We start from the raw sequence: 19,441 nt of genomic DNA, 5'->3' as shown, positions 1-19,441 counted from the left end.
CAGTGAGTTTTCCGTTTACAGATTTTGCACCAAGGTTTCTTTTGGCCTTTACGCTTTCCTTACTGTGAATCCCCACCTGAAGAAGATTTTTGGGGGCCCTGAGAAGACTTCTGGTCTTTGCCCTTGTCCCCACCCTTATCAGAGTTTTTGGAATCTTGCTTCTTTGGGTCACCACCTTGGTTCTGTACCTTCTGCCTCACCCTGGTTCTGACCCAATTGTCTGCCTTATTTCCCAATTCTTGGGGAGAGGTCAGATCAGAGTCTACCAGGTACTGGCGCAACAGCTGATTTTGACAGTTATTAAGAATCTGCTCCCTCATTATCAGATTGTACAATCCTTTGAAGTCACACACTTTACTGCCCAATAACCAACCTTCCAGAGCCTTAGCAGCACAGTCAACAAAGTCAACCCAGTCCTGATTTTGTGCTTTTTGGTTGTCTCTGTATTGTTCAGTGGTTAGGTCAAACCCATCTATTGGAGCACTTTTCAACACTTTGTAGTCATCAGCATCCTCTTCTTTTGCAGTGATGAGCTTATCTCTACCTTTGTCTGCAAAGGAGAGCCATAAGATTGCAGTCCACTGACCTTGAGGGACCTTCTGTACTTTACAGGCCCTCTCCAAGGCAGTTATCCATTTGGGGATGTCATCCCCACTCTGGTAGGGAGGGAAAATCTTACTTAGGTTTCTGGGGTCATAAGACCTCTCCCTATCTCTAGGGAAATTGCTGCCACCAAGGGACTCTAGTCCCTCCTTTTTACTTGCTCTCTAGAGCTCTAGGGCTCCCCTATCTAAGGCCATCTGCTGCTTTCTGAGGTTGAACTTGTCTTGCTCATACTTCAGCAGTCTCTATCTCCTCTCCTGGGAGGTTTACCTCCCTCTGTGAGAAGAAACAGAGGTTCCTATAGAGGAGTTAGAATGGATAGATCCCCTTGACAGAGATCTAGCCGTTCTAGCCCTCTTGTCAGGCCTACCAGGAGGAATAAAGGAAGTGGCATTATTGTCATCCTCCTCATCTTCATCCTGATGGTCTGTGTTCAACAGAGTCTGGTCATTGTCACCAGTCTGGTCAGCATTAGAGTTAGGGTCAGGGGAGTTTCCACCCCTAGACCCACCCTCAGGTGCTGCCCCACCCACACTGTCTACATCATCAGGCCCACTAGGCCCTGTGATATCATCCAGTTTCAGTATCTTTATGAGATGCTGTGGATGGACTTTTGCCTGTCTGCAGCTTCCCAATGGAACATAAGGCCCTAAGCTGAACAAAGGTGAGATCCTCATATTTATAGGGAAGGAGCTCACTGGTTCCTGGTAGGGACCCACTGGTTCCTGGCTGGTTAGACATTACTAATGTGGTGTGGTGTGTTGCACTACCTACACTAGTGTGGCCTACTAAACTCTCTTGAGTTGTAGAAAGGGTGTGATATCCCTTAACACACAACTCTAAGTTCAGTAGAACTTACTGTAGCTAAACTTGATATTATATGTACCTCAGGTACCTTTAGTGGTTTTCAGTTGATCAATTCAATTGAGATTATCTGGTAAAACAATAGCAAGCTGGAATCCCATACGCTGCACACCAATGTGAGAAGGTGGCCTTGATATATGCTATCCACTAGTTTTAGTGGGCACCTTGTATCAGTCCAAACAACCCCTTATGGTGATAGGTTAAAGACAACCTTTATTGAAAGCTATCCTAGTGGTAGCTATGGAGAGCAGCCTTCAGGCTAAGTCTTGAAGGAATGTAAAGCAGCTTGTTTTACCAGTCTATAATCTCTTGAATGATCAAATGAAAGGACAACCACATCAGGTATATATTTAAAATATATGTATTTAGGTTAAAACACACCCCTCTAGTCTCTTTATGAGACTGGAGTTCGAAGTACTTAAGTTACAAGATAGCAATCATCAGTAATAGCACAAATACACGTTTTGGGCCCTAGGGGCGCACCAAAACATGTACCAAAAAAGTGGTATAAGAACCAAGACTGGAACAGGCACTAGGCCTATTGCCTCTAGAATCGCTGGGACCTCAAGGAACCACCCAAGGTAGTGACACAGGGGACCCACGGGGACTGTATGCAGTGTGTAAACACAACCGCGGGTTCCTATTATCTTCTATGGGCAATGTCGCGGTTGGAAATTTAAAGATTAGGGACACTTCTAATCGAGTCTGGACCAAACCCTTTTGGACTTAAGAAGTTCTAGGGCTAGCACCCACGTGAGCACCGGAGTACTCGAGTTACCTCACCCAGGGAAGCCGGATGCATGGGTGTCTTTTGATGTCGGGTTGCGTCGTCGATTTCAAGGGATGCCTGCAAATAACTGCTACTGCCGTGAAGAGGAGAAGTGTCCGAAGAGATCCAAGCCTGGATCTAGGATGTAAGGAACCTGAAAGCAGAGGGGACAGAGTCTGGGTCACTAGCCAGTGACCGAGGGCAGGATGGACCAATGCCCACAGATGTCGGGTGCTTCAGGTGAGTTGATGGGTGTCTTGACTCTTCAGCCACGAGGTCCAGGAGGCGTCGACAAAGTCCACGAGCCTGATTCGAGCTGTCCCGCAAAGTCTGTCGAGTGCTGCGGTGTCGGCGACCAGATTGGACCCAACAAGCCTTGGCAACGGCAAGTCACTGGAATTCAGAGAAAGGACTGCAGTGCAGACCAGCAAGGTCTGAGGGACTCACCCAGCAAGGGTAAGTCAGGGCACGTCTGGAGCAACCAGAAAAGGAGTTGGCTTTGTGGGGACCTGCTAGCCAACGGGCTAGTGATCGCGAAGGAACCTCGAGCAGTTGCACTTGAAGCTGGCCCACGGGTCACTCGTGGAGTAGACGCCAACAATCTTTGGTGCAGGAGGTGCTCAAGGCTGGGGCTACTCCGAGCCCAAAGCACAACTTCGAGGAGGACCAGGAAGATAGTGTTGCTGCAAAAGTTCACGGTGTCCAGGGGTCATGGTTCCATGTCACCCACGATAGCCACGTGCCTCAGCTTTGCTGTGGACTCAGGGTAGCCTCGGGGAAGTCTGGAAATCTACCTCTGGTGATGCAAAGACTTTGGCATCCGGCGGGAGCTTCAGCGATGCAGACCGGTCAGTTGCTTCTTTGGTGCCTGCCAAGCAGGGGAGTCACTCCTTGACCCCAAGGGAGATTTCTTCAGTCTTCTAGTTAAAGTAGAACGTCGAAGGTCGAGGATATATGTTGCAGAGTTTCGTCCAGGGTAATCTAAAATCCTAGGGACTGGATTCCTATACTTATAGTAAGTTTAGGGGATGGGCTGACTCTAAGGCCCCACCTATGGGTCAGGAAAGAGGGGTGGTTACACCCATTTCCTTTGTCCAGTTTCGCACCAGAGCAGGGGCAGGTAGCCCCTGCAACCGGTTTGAACTGGGCTATGCACAGGGACACCAAACGTGCCCCCAGTGCAGGACTTCAAAGCACCAGAGAGTGCTCCTGCCCAGCCCCAATACACATCAGCCTGTCTGGGGAGGTGGGGGCACCTCCCCTTGACAGGAAACATATTGTCCAGGCCTCCCCTGCCGGAGTTTCGGTCAGCAGCAGGAGGTCAGACCCGGCATTCATTTTGTGATGCCAGGGCTCAGGAAAGTCCTAAAGGGTTTAGCCAGTGTGAACATGTCTCTCCCTCTAGAAGGGTGGAATGCTACCCCCATAGTATTCCAAAGCGTTTGACACCAAACACGACATGTTTTGATGCAGCCATCCCAAAGTTAGCATTTACCGCGAGGTTATAATGCACTTAAGAGTATATGGCATGGCTGTATCACAGAACAGCCATAAGGAAGTATTTCCGAATGCTGCAGAGGGGCTCAGCTCATGCTTGGGCACCCTCTCACACAAAACCAAGCACTCTGCCTTCAGGATTGTCAAGGCCTGCCATAGGAGTGGCTTTTAGGTTTACATGTGTCTGTATAGTGTAGTGATATAGGTAGCCTATACCACAGTAAGGGGTGCAAGCACACCCTTACCCAGGCTGCAGTAGCAGACCTGTGGTGCCATTTTGGAGTGCTTCCCAGGGGTCGCATAATACATGCTGCAGCCCCTGGTGGGCCTCTGAGGTACCTATGCCCTAGGTACATAGTATACCATATACTAGGGGCTTATAAGGCACTCCAGAATCCAATTAGATATGTACCTAATGTACATGGAAACCATTTTAGAGACGAAGCAGCTAGGCTGTGGTCCTGATTAGCAGGGTCACATGCAGACTAAGGTCGAAAAACAGTGAAACACCAGCAAAAAGTGGGGGTACCCATGTGAAGCAGATCCTACTCTCCTACAGCTAGGGCAAATGCATTACAGCTGCACCCAACACAGAGGCCACTTACAAGCCACTGCATCACACTACCAACATCACGGAGCCCAGCTCTGGCACAGGCTGTGAACGCAGGCAGCCACTCACTACCAAAGTCACCATTCTCAGAATACTCACCCCCAGCTTGCTGCTGATGCTCCTTCAAACGTGCATCCAGCTCAGGCTGTGTCACAGCTAAGATGCGGGCCATTAGTGGTATCATGCTACTGCGCGCCAACCTGCCAGTCCGAGGGAGCAGCCCCCGCGTCATCTCTGCCACGTTCTTGCTCAGCCGGTAGATGTCGTCCCACCTCTTGTGACAGTGCGTGCGCTGTCGGTTGGAGACACCCAGAGCCCGCACCTTGCATGCAATGGCCCTCCACACGGCCTTATGCTGGTGGACTTTGAGCTACAGGCATGAGAGACAAGAGGGTGAAAAAATCAGTGACACAATGTTATGTACCACTATCTCTCAGTACAGGAACATGATACTAACTTATCCCAACTTCACTGATATGTCTAGCAGAGCCAATAATGCATCTCACATGGTACATTAGCATGTGAGAACCATATGAAAATGCATGCAGGTATGAGGGTGGACACAGTACCTGCCCATCTCATACACATGCAGGATGCCAGCACGGAAAGCTATGTATAGGCTGCCCACATCTACTGTCCATTTTCAGGGTGAGAAAGTCATACATTACATTTCAATATATGTTCAGGGGAAGACTCACTGTGTCCAACACTGTGCAGCCCTCAATGTCCTTGCCCTGTGAATGGCTCACTGTGTCATGGAGGTCACATTGAGGGACATGATCTGACAAACCCACACCCTTCTCACAAGGCCTGTTGTGTGCAGTCTACAGGGCTTAGATGGCTCATTGATGGAGAGTCCAGCAAAAAACAAACATGTAACACTCTGTACATTCAGTGATGTGTCCTTGTCAGATTGGGCAGTGACTTTGCAGGCCAGGTGAGGTAAGACTGAGGTCCAACTTGGGGCATCAGAAATGTCACAAGAAGGGATCATTTGAGAACGTAAACAGTGCCTACACATGTGAGTCTGTACACATGCTGGTAGAAATGGAACGGTCTGCGCACAATAGTACGGCAATCTGCTGAGTCATAGGTGAATGACCACCAAGAGTGTCACCCTCGGGTATTGAAGTCCTGAGTGTAGTGCTGAACTGAAGATGAGGCACATTTTGAGTCAGACACAATTCCATCACTACCCTCTGGACGAAAACGTTTGCTAAATCCACAGATGGGCCTGTGAAGGACATTAGGGACCCACACAGCCATTCACACAAGCAATTTCTGTCCTGACTCCTGCATTACCAACTTGCTGTGTCAGTGCATGGCTGACAATACATGTCCCTCTAATCTTGATGTGCAGGCAGGCAAACGTGTGAAATAGGCTACACACCTTTTCCCCTGGAGACAGCATGCTAGGCAGTGCATGTCACAACCCCACAGTCTAAGGCACATTTTGCAGCAAATCAACTTCATGTGAGCCCCCCCTGCACTCTCACTCCCACTCTGGAAGACTTACCACAACATTTGGAGCACCATATAGCCTCGGACTCTGTGTGAGCACTTCGTCCACCAAGACCTCCAGCTCCTCGGTGCTGAAGGGGCTGGACCGGATCTTCTTAGTCCTCACCATCACTGTGGCCAGGAGACAGCAGCAGCAGCAGTTGGTGGTGAGGGGTGGCAGGCATCAGGTCCTGGAGACAGCAGCAGCTGCAGTTGGTGGTGAGGGGTGGCAGGCAGCAGGCCCCAGAGTCAGCAGCAGTAGTTGGTGGTGAGGGGTGACAGGCAGCAGACCCTGGAGGACCTCCAGCTCCATGGTGCTGAGGGGACTGGACCGGATCTTCTCAGTCCTCGCCATCACTGTGGCCAGGAGACAGCAGCAGCAGCAGTTTGTGATGAGGGGTGGCAGGCAGCAGGCCCTGGAGAAAGCAGCAGCAGCAGTTGGTGGTGAGGGGTGGCAGGCAGCAGGCTCTATGAGCTGTGGAAATGTGAGGCTCTCTTCCACACATATATAGTCCCCTGGGGTCGTTTCAGTGGTTCTAAGCTGCTGCAATTGGTGTTCCAGGTCAGCCTTTTTCAAATGCATCCAATGACCGGCTCTGTGGTGGCGGAGCACGCCTACCGCGATTTTCAAAATTACATTAGGCTACCATGATTGCGGTTCCCATTGGCTGTAGGGGCAGGGACCATGGTGGTGGCACACTGCAGGGGCCAGGCGGTCGCTACTGCGGTGGTGCATCTTTCAATTGCATCCAATGACCGGCTCCGCGGTAGCGGAGCACACCTACTGCGATTTTCAAAATTGCATTAGGCTACCGCGATTGCGGTTCCCATTGGCTGTAGGGGCATGGTCCATGGCGGTGACACACTGCAGGGGCCAGGCGGTTGCTACCGCGGTGGTGCATCTTTCAATTGCATCCAATGACCGGCCCCGCTGTGGCAGAGCATGCCTACCGTGATTTTCTAAATTGCATTAGGCTACCGCGATTGCGGTTCCCATTGGCTGTAAGGGCATGGTTCATGGCGGTGACACACCGCTGTGGCCCGGCGGTAGCTACCGTGATATGGCTGCCATACATTGCTTAGAATGACCGTGATTTGTGTGGCAGAGCATTCCAACCGCCATTTGACAATGTGCATATGCCTATCAGTACCGCGAGTGTGCCTGTGGCATTGACAGTGACACACCGCTGGGGCCAGGCGGTACCTATTGCGATATGGCTACCATACATTGCTTAGAATGACCGTGATTTGGGTGGCGGAGCATGCCAACTGCCATTTGGCAATACTCATATCACTATCACTACCATGAGTGTGGCTTTGGCATTGGCAGTGACACACCGCTGGGGCCAGGCGGTAGCTACCGCAATATGGCTGCCATACATTGCTTAGAATGACCGTGATTTGTGTGGCGGAGCACTTTGACAGCACCTATGGACACATCATGCTGTGTCAATGGCCAATGGGCAGTTCTCAACAGTGCATGGTGGCCACATGATTAATGGCACATCATTGTGCACACAATGCCAATGTAACATTTACCCCACTGCTGACTACACATGCCATGTTTGTGTATATGATTTTGAACATTGGCATGTACTCCCTCACATGTCACTTGTGATACTGAGGGGCATGTACACAGAACAGTGTTGTGAAGGACTCTCCAATGGGTACACATGTCAATGTGTGAAAGGGCTGAGAAAATCAAAGTGATGAATGTCTTAATGAACAATGTGCAGATTTGACTGTCTACTTTTCTTGGCTCATGCACACACTTGTTGTTTACGCAAAGACTGTGCTCATTGTGTTGTTGATGTGTGCCCTGTTCAACTTACGTCTGAAGGTGTGGCACGTACAGCAGCTAGGTATGAGACAGTTGCAGTTTCACACATATGCTGTATGAAATACTCTCAGGGCTGCTCATGCTAGATGTGGCCATATTCCTTTGTGCATTCTCATAGTCAGATATTGTTTTGGAGGTACTTGATGTGTGAAAGGGGGCAAGTATACGAGTAGTGTAGCTGAAGGTGTCCCTACATGTAAGGTGGTCTGTAACTCAACTGTGATGACAGTCATTGTTGGCGTTGTGTCAGTCAAAACGTAAGATGTTGTACACATCTCATGGTGTATTGCATTGACATGTGTCCCCTTTCATCTCAACTAGGAGGAGACCAAATGTGCACCGTCCCTTGACAGTGCTGGCAGACATGGAGGATGAGAAGGTCATACGCACATTCCGTCTGGATAGAGACACCCTACAAGACCTATGTGCTATGTTGGAGACCCACCTGCAGCCTCGCAGAACATATCCAACTGCTTTAAACCCATCTAGGGTGATGGTGACCCTGCAGTTTTTTGCTACTAGATCATTCCAGCACACGGTGTCCAGCGCAGGTGGGATGTCGCAACCTCTGTTCAGCATGGTGCTACGGGATGTCCTGTCCGCTATGATGATCTACAAGGACAGATATATCCATTTCCCCAGGAGGCATGAATTGGCGGGTGTTAAGGGTGATTTTTATTTCCCTTGGGCACATTCCCCATGTTGTTGGTGCCATTGATTGCACACATGTTGGGCTCCTTCCACCACATGCACGTGAGCTCATCTAAAGGAATTGGAAACATTTCCACTCCATAAATGTGCAAGTGGTGTGCCAGGCGGATATGATCATCTTGCACATGTGTGCCAAATTTCCAGGCTCGACCCATGACTCATACATCTTGCGTAACAGCATTGTACCACAGCTGATGGCTAATCTGCTTCCTGAGCGTGAATGAATGTGGGTGAGTATGCAGAGTCAATTAGCGTGCTGTATGTGTGACATGCTGTCCTCTGCCACAGTTACTTTACAAGGTTTTTCTGTGTTTCTTACACCTAGGTGACTCTGCATATCCCAACCGTCCTTGGTTGCTGAGCCCACTGCGGAATCCCAGGACACCAGCTGAAGTCCGCTACAATGATGCCCATGGGAGGACATGTCGTGTGGTGGAGCGTACTTTCGGTCTCCTGAAGTCACGATTTTGCTGCCTGGACAAGACCGGAGGTTCACTGATGTACTCGCCCAGGAAGGTGTTTTAGATTGTAGTTGCATGCTCCATACTCCACAACCGGGCCTTGCGCAAGGAGACCCCCCTGCTCCTGGATGCTGATGAGCAGCCAAGCCCCCCGCCTGCAAACCAATCTGTGTCCAGTGACGAGGTTAGTGGAGAGGAGGAAGGTGTCGACCTGCATCAACAGCTCATCAACAGCTACTTCACTTGAAGGTGAGTGACAATATACAATAGACCCATTGTCTGCTCATGTCGCTTTTGTTGACAAGGTGTATGTTCACTTTGTGACTGCAGCCGGTTGTTGATCAGTGGTGGCTGACAATGTTTCTGGGACAGGGTAATTTGGCACATCTACAAGATGTTTATGTCGGCACTGTTGCTCATTGTAATGTGTGCATATTAGAGTAGCCTGATAGGAAGTGTTGTGTGATGGCTGTGATGCCAACCCCTGACAATTGAATATTGTTCTGCTGTGTTTTCCTCGGTCCCTTCAGCCTCTCCTTGCCACATACATTCCATACTCCAGGTACATTGTATTCATGGTGAAGACTGCACATCCTGGAATAAACACAGAGCAGATACAACGACATGTGTGTGTAAGGAGTATTTATTTACAATGGTGACATGTGTGGGGGTGAATATTTACAATAAGGTGAATAGTGAAGCAGTGAGTTGTCAGTTATGGTACATGAGACAATAGAGTAGTCACCACATTGATGTGGTGACCCAGTCCAACAGATAGATGCCATTCACAAGGCAGTGTGAGTAAGGACAGTCCAAAACAGTAAATGCAGTATTGATGAGGGTTGCCATCATGGCTGGCTCTGTGACTGGCGTTTGGCAGGTGTTTTGTCTCAGGATCCTCCCAGGGATTTCTTAGGACGGCCCCTTTGTCATTTGGCAGGGGTGGCCTCTGCTGCAGGGCCAGTGAGGTCTGAGGACTCGCCCCTCTCTGTGTCCGCAGGGGAGGATGGTGAATTGTCATACTGCGGCCCACCAAAGGGAGGTGAAGGTGTTGGTTGTGGTGCAGGCCTGTCCCTCAGTACCGCCACTAGCTGGCCCAAGAGGTCCACAATTTGGCCCATGCAGGTGTCCATTGACCTCATCAGCAGGAGGAGCTCGCGTGAATCTTCCTCAGCCTGGCCCCTTCGTCCCTGGGCCTGTTCATAGGCCCCAAGGCCTCTGTTGATGTTGTGCAGGGCTTCAGTCCCAGTGTCCGGTTGTCTTTGACTTAACCTTGCCCTCCCACCGGCCCTGCTGCCACGGACCTTTTGCCTCACCACCCGCACCCTCTCCCTGCCCTCCTCAATTGGTGGTGTGGGGTGGTCATCCTCTGGGACAGGGAGAGTGTTGCGGGCAACAGTGGTGGTGGTGATGGTGGTGGTGGTGGAGGACGCACAGGCCGTTACAGCACGGGTCTGCGGATTAGTTGGTGTTGCTGCAGATGTGGTGGGGGGACGATGGGGTCCTGTGACCTGTTGCGCCCTGGCACACCAGATGGGCCGGCTTCGAGCTCCTCGTTCTCAGAATCCCGGGAGTCAACATCCAAGAGTCCATGTTCCGGGGGAGGGACTGGCTCTGCAGGTTGCTGTTGTTGTCCTCTGCAGTCAGTTCTTGGTCACATGTGAGACAGATGGGAAATGGTCATTGAAGTGCACCCCTCACGCCTGGTGTTAGATGTATCTTATTCACTGTTTATAGACCACACAGTTGGCTAGTTATCACATTGTTTATATGCACACTACTGTGCATCCTGACATGATGTTGAGGTACATGCATTACTTGTCCATGGTGTGACGTGTCAATACATACCATGGGCCACGTGCATATTTTGTGATTACAAGGACATGTTGCCATCTAATGACTAGCCAACAACAAATTTATGTGTGGCCTCTTTGTTGATTACTCTGCCTGGCAGACATTACATCTGAGCATGAACTGGCCATTGTTATCTCAGGCATACCTTTGTCATGTCATGTGCAAATCTCAATTTGTACTACCGACCATGCTTGCTTTTTCAGATGGTCCTTGCTGCTCTGGCCCCACGGCACTTACACATGGCATTCAGTGCTGTGCATGATTGTGCACAGACTTTCTTCAACATGTGAATTGGTGTGTCACACTTTGGTTGCTGTAACAGTCACATTCGCTTAGCTGTCTGCACACTGTAAGCGGTAATAGGATCTGTGTGTATTTTTGTGTGATGAGAGGGCTGGTGTTGTCATATGGTACCATCCTTTTTGAGAGGGATGGCTGGGTGCATGTACTGTCTACTTACCTGTTCTGTTTTCACATTAGGGTGGAATTTGGGACACATCTCTGTGTGTGTATGGTGGTGGGCTCCATAATGCTCAGGGGTGGGACACGAGAGCATAAGATGGCTACCTACCTGTTAGCTTAAAGTGTACAATGCAATGGCTAACACATGCATCTGGGTGGGAGGGAGTGCTCCATCTTGATGAGCTGGGGAACAAGGGGGCATGGTGGGAGTAGTAGTGCAGGCCTCCCACACACAAACAGGACAGCCTTGGTAAATGGCTACCTACCTGTTAGGTGAGGGTGAACCATACAATGGCTGCCACATGCTTCTGTGTGGGTGTGGAGTGCTGCATTCTGCTCAGGGATGGGACAAGGTTGCCTGGTGTGGATTGTTATGCAGGCCTCCCACCCCCAAACAGCCCTCCCTGGGAAGATGGCTACCTACCTGTTAGGTGAGGGTGAACCATACAATGGCTGCCACATGCTTCTGTGTGGGGGAGAGTGCTACATCCTGTTCAGGTGTGGGACAGGGGGCCTGGTGGGAGTTGTAGTACAGGCCTCCCACACACAAACACCCCTTCCTGTGAAGATGGCTACCTACCTGTTAGGTAAAGGTGAACAATACAATGGCTGCCACATGCTTCTGGGTGGGTGGGGAGTGCTCCAATTTGCTAAACTGGGGAACAAGGGGGCATGGTGGGAGTAGTATTGCAGGCCTACCACCCCCAACCAGCACAACCTGGGAAGATGGCTACCTACCTGTTTGATGAGGGTGAACAATGCAATGGTTGCCACATGCATCTGGGTGGGAGGGTGTGCTCCATCCTACTCAGGGGTGAGACAAGGGGGACTGGTCGGAGTTGTAGTTCTGGCCTCACACACACACACCCCTCCCTGTTAAGATGGCTACCTACCTGTTGGGTGAGGGTGAACAATACAATGGCAGACACATGTTTATGGGGGCTGTTTGAGTGCTACATCCTGCTCATGTGTGGGACAGGGGGCCCTGGTGGGAGTTGTGGTACAGGCCTCCCACACCCATATACCCCTCACTGTGAAGATGTCTACCTACCTGTAAGTTTGGTTGTTGTAATACAATGGCTGCCACATGCTTCTTGGTAGGGGGAGTGCTCCATCATGCTGAGCTGTGTGACAATGGGCCCTGTTTGGAGTTGTGGTGCAGGCCTCCCACCCCCATACACCTCTCCCTGTGAAGATATCTACCTACCCATAAGTTTAGTTGTTGTAATACAATGGCTGCCACATGCTTCTGGGTGGGGGAGAGTGCTCCATCTTGCTGAGCTGTGTGACAAGGGGCCCTGGTGGGAGTTGTGGTGCAGGCCTCCCACCCCCCATACACCCTCCCTATGAAGATGGCTACCTACCTGTAAGTTTGGTTGTTGTAATACAATGGCTGCAACATGCTTCTGGGTGGGGGGGGAGTGCTCCATCTTGCTGAGCTGTGTGACAAGGGGCCCAGGTGGGAGTTGGGGTGCAGGCCTCCCACACGCCATACACCCCTCCCTGTGAATATGGCTACCTACTCGTAAGTTTGGTTGGTGTACTACAATGGCTGCCACATGCTTCTGGGTGGGGGGGAGTGCCATATCCTGTTCAGGGGTGGGACAGGGGTGCCTGGTGGGAGTTTTAGTGCCGGCTGCCTTTACACATACAACCCTGGGAATGTAGCTGGCTACCATAGGGGGAATCAGATGGGGTGAATGTTACATCTGTGAGACCTGCGTTTGGTATGGTGGTGCAGTTGAATGAGATCGGGCCTAGGAGGTGTAACTTTGGAGTTGTGTAAGACAGTACATGGCAGTGTAATGGTATACATGTGTTTGTCCTTACCAGCCTGAACTCCCCCGTCTATTCCTGTGAGACTCTCTGGATGCAGTATGGCAAGCACCTTCTCCTCCCATCGTGAGAATACTTACACGTATGCCCAAAAATATCCCGATGATCCCTCTTACATATGATATTGGGATAAAAAGAATAGGATTTCTTGCTATATGGAGGCCTATTGGATCAGAATTTGGACAACGGAGGAATTAGAGATTTACAGGCAGACCTTGAGGGAGCTACTGCATTTGGATGTATTTGTCACTCTTCCCTGGTTGCCCACATCCGCAAATGGCTCTCCGATCTAGGTTTGAGTCGATACTGGTCAACCCCGAGCTTGCTGACCCCTGATTCAAAGAGAGAGATCAAATCTATATCCTAGGAATTCATAACGCACAAAGTCACTTTAAATCCTGAGTTGGGGAGACTGACGACTCAATGTTTGACTTTTAAACTGACTCCGAGCTTTGAGCCCTTTTTAGATGAGATTTAACCACAACTGGCAAAGTCCTTCTATATGAAATTCAGGTATGAGACATTACAAGTTAATGCTTTTACAGCTAAATGGGCAAAAGTTCAACTGAGGGCTAGTGATCCTAAATGCTCACTGTGTACATTAGGTGCTAATGAGGATACTGAGCATGTTTTATTCTTTTGCGCAGCATATGCCAGCCCCAGACGTAAGTGGATCAAGCCCCTGTGCAGATGTTTGAACATCAGGAGCTGCTTAGAGTCCCTTAGAATTTTAAAAGTTGACAGTGGCCAACTTATTGTATTTGGCATTATGACATTTTTGTTAGCTGTCAGTCATATAAGATATAGGAATGGGCTTAAGTTTTAAAAAGTTTAAATAATGGATTTTTAGAATTTTGTATGCATTTCTAATTTTTTAATGGTTTTAGTCGGGAATCATCTGAAAATCCCAGCAGTAGTGGAGCCCAAATTGGTACGCTTGTGCTAATTGAACTGTTATCTTTGTACTGTATTGGGAAGAATTTTAATCAAATTAAGTGCAATAGGGGTCAAGAGTAAAAGGAGAAATTTTAAACAGTATATATGTTTTGCATTTTAGACCCTTGTAAATATAATATGTTTTTTGTTTATATTTAGATGAATGTAAATTACAATATGTACAAAGATCTGTTTTATAAGCTTTGATGATTCTTTGAATTGAATAAAGATTTTGATGATGATGGTGAAGATTGGACAAAAGGAGTTAGTTATCAGATAATGCTCACCCCTGAAGATGCATAAGCAAAAGTTTACAAAACAGCTTAATCACAGACATCTGAAAGTGCAATTAGTCTGTAAATTGAAGGGTCATACATAGTAAAAGTCTTATACATCAGTAGAAGGATATGCCCTTTTTATGATTGTGCTATCTGTTGGTTAGATAGCAGACTTTAAATATCAGTTGGAGTATCAATGGCAAACTAATGGGATGTACCTGGAATACATAAAAATGGTGACCCTAGGTTCCTTGTGCCCTTGATGTTTACCTAGATCTAATCATGTTTACCACTTCTGACATTGCAGAGGCTAAACATTTTCCCACGATATCTATTTTCACACTGTAAAGATCCTCTATTTACTCAGATCATTCTGAACGTCCTTGCATCATTCACTTGTAGAAGGGTATTTTCTATAATCTTTTCATTAATCTACTAGAACATGTGATGGCAATTTGACATGTGGGACTTCAGTTGTCTTTGGTGCACGATTCCCATACTCTCTTGGCCTCTTCTTTTTCTCAGATTCATTTATCGAACAAAATGTTGGACCACCAACCTTATTCTGTTTAGATGGTGCAAAGTCCAAAATACACAGGTTTCCCTATTTTCCTTCAGATGTTGTGTGGACAATAGCTCTATACTGCGAAAGTGAAAATGTGTATTTTGGAGTTGTCTAAAGAAAACAAATGTAGTTGTAGTCCCTGATTCTTCTTTGCTGATGTTAGATTTGTTGGCTTAAGGTGGTCTTCCCCCAAACTTTTTGCCATCCTCCTTCATTTTTCTGATCTTGTTTTTGCTGACCTTAAGACATGGCTCCCCCCATTGGCTGCCCTTAATGTGGCCCATCCCCGCCCCCCACCACATCATCTAATGATGTCAGCGAGCACCACGCGCCGACGTAATTAGGTGATATCGGACGCGCTGGAAGCCATTTGCTTCTAGCGCGTCCGTGGAGGAGAAGGTGAGTTTCTCCTCGGGGAGGTTTAAAAAAGAGGCATCAGAGGAAAGGAAATAGTTTTCCTTCCCTCCGATGTCGCTTTTCAGCATTCCTGCTGCACGATCAGGCATGGGGCGCGATTGTGCAGCCAGAATGCTCACTAGGCACGAGGAATTTTTTGTTTTATTTTAGTTTTTTAATTAAAAGGATTGTGTTGCAGGGAGCAGCCCCTTGGTCAAGGGTCGCTCCCCTTTGGGGAGAAATTTGTTTGGCAATTTCTGCCCACCTGGGGGGCAGATCGGCCCAAATAATTAAATATTTTTATTGGGATCATTGTGGCCGTTTCTGCCCCCTTTGGCTTGGCTGGTGGATTGTGTGTGGACTGGTGCATTATTTGCATATGTGATTATAATGTTTTATTTCTCCTTTTTATTCTAGTGCAAAGCTTTTGATTCTTGTCTGCAGTTTCGGCAGTGGTTGAGCTGCAGTTTTCTGTAGTTTTGTTTTATTTGGTAAGAAAAACATTTTTGTTGTGTTTACTCCAAATGAGCATTTTTGTCATGTATGAATGATTTTTTCGGAAGTAGTGTCATAATAGCATCATATTTGGTGCCAGATGTACGACCCTTACAAATTGTGTCATTTTGCGACTCGCAATTTGCGACTCGCAAAATGCAATTTACAACAGTGTCTCAGATACTGTTAGCTATTTCTAATAGGGTCTCAAGTCATGAGGCAGGTGCTATTTGCGACCCCATTAGGAATGACCAGCACTCACAGGGATGGTGGCCTGATGGAGTCAGCAGACCACCATGTCTGTGACTGCTTTTTTAATGAAGCAGTTTTATTTTTTTTAAATGCAGTCCGTTTTCCTTTTAGGAAAACGGGATACATTTAAAAAAGAAAAATGAAACGTTGCTGTTTCCTTTTTTAAGGGCAGGCAGTGGTCCCTGGGACCACTGCCTGCTCTTAAAAAATATTTCTGCACAAACGCACAAAGGAGAAGGGGTCCTCTGGGGACCCCTTCCTGTTTGCAAGTGGCTTACCTCCTACTTGAAGTAGGTGGTAAACTGCGAGTGTTTTGTGACCACAAATGCGGTCGCAAAACAATGGTACATTCCATTGTGACTCGCTATTAGGAAGGGATGCCCCTTCTTAATAGCAAGAGTCGCAAACGCTATTTAGAGAGCCACAGACTCGCAAAATAGCGTTTGTACATCCCAGGACTCCAGGACCGATTGCCCTTGTGCGATTGCAAAAACAGTCGTACATTTGGCCCTTAGTTTGGGTTTTGAGCGTGAAATTCTTTGCGATGTGTTTTGCATTGTCTTCTGTGTAATTTCTTTTATTTTTAATTTTTAGTGGGATATGGTTGGTCATTGCTGTGTCTGTGCAGTGTAGGTGGTGGTGAGTGTAGCCGCTTCTGGCAAGTGAGTGGTATAGTTTTGGAGTATTTAGGTCTTTGTGATAAAGCCACATTTTGTTCATTACTTATTTTACAAAGCGTTTGTTGTTGTTGACTTGTTTGATAAGTTACCTTTATTAGTAAGGATTATGGCTAGCCACAGAATTCCTGCTCAGCAGGTGGTTGGTATGCTTTTTGAATCTTCCTCTGACCATGATTATCAGACTGACAGTGTATCTGAGGGAGAGGAGAAGTGCAAGATTCAGGCTGTCAATCAATCAATCAAGCATTTATAGAGCGCACTACTCACCCATGAAGGTCTCAAGGCGCTAAAGGGGGGTGGTGGGGTGCTGCTACTGCTTGAACAGCCAGGTCTTGAGAAGTCTCCTGAAGGTCAGCAGGTCCTCGGTCTGTCGCAGGTGAATGGGGAGGGTGATCCATGTCTTGGCGGTGAGGTGGGAAAATGATCTACCACCGGTGGTCGTTCGGTGGATGCGTGGAACGGTGGCGAGGGCGAGGTCAGCGGAGCGAAGCTGGCGGTTCGGGGTGTAGAAGGTGAGTCGTTTGTTGAGGTATGTTGGTCCAGCGTTGTGGAGTGCTTTGTGACCGTGGGTGAGGAGATTGAAGGTGATCCTCTTGTTGACAGGGAGCCAGTGCAGGTCTCTCAGGTGGGCAGCGATGTGGCTGTGGTAGGGGATGTCAAGGATGAGGCGTGCGGAGGCGTTTTGTTTGCTTTGAAGTCTTTTCTGGAGTTTGGCCATGGTTCATGCGTAGAGGGCATTGCCGTAGTCCAGCCTGCTGCTGACGAGGGCCTGGGTGACCGTCCTTCTGGTTCCGGTGGGGATCCATCTGTAGATCTCGCGAAGCATGCGGGAAGGTGTTGAAGCAGGAGGAGGAGACAGTGTTGACTTGCTGGGTTATTGATAGTGATGAATCCAGGATGAACCCCAGGTTGCGTGCGTGCGTGGTTGGTGGGTGTCGGTGCAGCTCCCAGCGTGGGCGGCCACCAGGAGTCCTCCTAGGCGGAGGGGGTGGAGCCGAGGATGAGGACCTCCGTCTTGTCCGAGTTCAGTTTCAGGCGACTGTTCATCCATTCGACGACGGACATAATTCCTTCGTGGAGGTTGGTTTGGCGGTGGCGGGGTCCTTGTTGAGGGAGAGGATCAGCTGGGTGTCATCGGCGTATGAGACAATGTTGAGGTTGTACGATCGGACGATGTTGGCAAGCGGTGCCATGTAGATGTTAAAAAGGGCTGAGGGATGATCCTTGGGGTACGCTGCAGGTGATCTTGGTGGCTTCGGATCGGAATGGAGGGAGGCGGACTCTCTGGGTTTTGCCAGTGAGGAAGGAGTTGATTCAGTCCAGGGCTTTGTTGCGGATCCCTTCATCATGGATGCGTGTGCGTAGGGTGTGGTTGCAGATGGTGTTGAAGGCGGCCGAGAGGTCCAGGAGGATGAGGGCCACAGTTTCGCTGTTATCCAGCAGGGTCGATGGCGGCGATGAGGGCGGTTTCGGTGCTGTGGTTGCTGCGGAATCCAGATTGGGACGAGTCTAGGGTGTTGTTCTTCTCCAGGAAGTGGGTCAGTTGCCTGTTGACAATCCTTTGGATGACTTTCGCCAGGAACGGGAGCAGGGAGATGGGCCAGAAGTTCTTGAGGTCATTTGGGTCCACCTTGGGTTTCTTGAGTAGGGCGATGATCTCAGCGTGATTCCAGCTCTCCGGGAAGGTGACGGTCTCGAAGGAGCTGTTGAGGATCTTCCAGAGTTGGGGTGCAATGATGGAGCTCGCTTTGTTGAAGATGTGGTGAGGGCAGGGGTCGGATGGTAAGCTGAAGTGGATGGTGTTCATGATTTTGATTGTGTCATCGCCGTTGACATTGTTCCAGGAGAGCAGGAGGCTGGTGTGGCTGGGGGTGGTTAGTCTGATGTGTCTGTGGCTGTCGGGGGGGTCTGGGTGTTGAAGCTGTCGTGGACGTCTGCGATCTTGCAGTGGAAGAAGGTGGCTAGGGAGTTGCAGAGGTCTTGAGAAGGTGGGATGTCGTTAGGGCTGGAGCTGGGGTTGGCGAGTTCTTTCACCATGTTGAAGAGCTCTTTGCTGTTGTGTGCGTTGTTTTTGATGCGCTCCTTGACGGAGGTCCTTTTGGCGGTTCGAATGAGTTGGTGGTGCTTGCGGCTGGCGTTCTTGAGGGCTGAGTGGTTGTCCGGTGTCTGTTCGTGACACCACTTCTTCTCGAGTCTTCGGGAAGTCTGCTTGGATGCCTGGAGGTCAATGGTGAACCAGATGGCTCTTCTGTCGGTGCGTCTGTTTGAGGGTTTCTTGATCGGGGCAAGAGTGTTGGTGCAGTTGTCGATCCATTGCCTGAAGTTGTGGGCGGCTGTGTGGGTGTCGGTGGGGTCGGTTGGTGGGTCTCGGGGGAGGTTGGCGATTAGCTTGTCTTTTGTGACCTTGTTCCAGCTGCGGTGGGGGATTCGTTGTGGGTGGTTGTGCGTGGTGTGTTTCTCGAAGGAGAAGTGGATGCAGCGGTGGTCGGTCCCGTGGAGTTCGGTGGTGTGACTGAAGGTGATGTGGATGCTTGCGGAAAAGATGGAGTCGAGTGTGTGTCTGGTGGAGTGGGTGGGTGTCGTGACGAGCTGTTTGAGTCCGAGGTTGGTGAGGTTGGCGAGCAGGGTGGTGGAGTTGCTGCCGTTGGCGTTCTTGAGGTGGAAGTTCAGGTCTCCGAGGAGGATGTAGTCTGAGGATGGAAGGGCGTGCGTGCTGATGACATCGGTGATGGAGTCACTAAACTGTGGCCGGGTTCCCGGGGTTTGTAGACGAGGGTTCCTCTGAGGGTGGTGTTGGGATCGATGTGGATCTGGAAGAGCAGGTGTTCGGCA

At 49.4% G+C, this 19,441-nt stretch overlaps 1 protein-coding gene across 1 annotated transcript in view; it reads right to left on the bottom strand.

Annotated features, from left to right (window-relative positions):
* LOC146785516 (uncharacterized) overlaps positions 1–19,441 on the bottom strand; it is a 79,666-nt gene that overhangs the window by 8,685 nt on the left and 51,540 nt on the right. The window contains exon 2 of the mRNA XM_085633379.1: positions 4,443–4,713. Within this exon, the coding sequence (XP_085489505.1) occupies positions 4,443–4,713 (271 nt within the window). The remainder of the gene's footprint in view (positions 1–4,442; positions 4,714–19,441) is intronic.

The sequence above is a fragment of the Triturus cristatus genome, chromosome 11, assembly GCF_964204655.1.
Source record: "Triturus cristatus chromosome 11, aTriCri1.1, whole genome shotgun sequence".
NCBI lineage: Eukaryota > Metazoa > Chordata > Amphibia > Caudata > Salamandridae > Triturus > Triturus cristatus.
The sequence above is the reverse complement of the archived record's forward strand: the minus strand, read 5'-3'. Positions and strand labels throughout refer to the sequence as shown.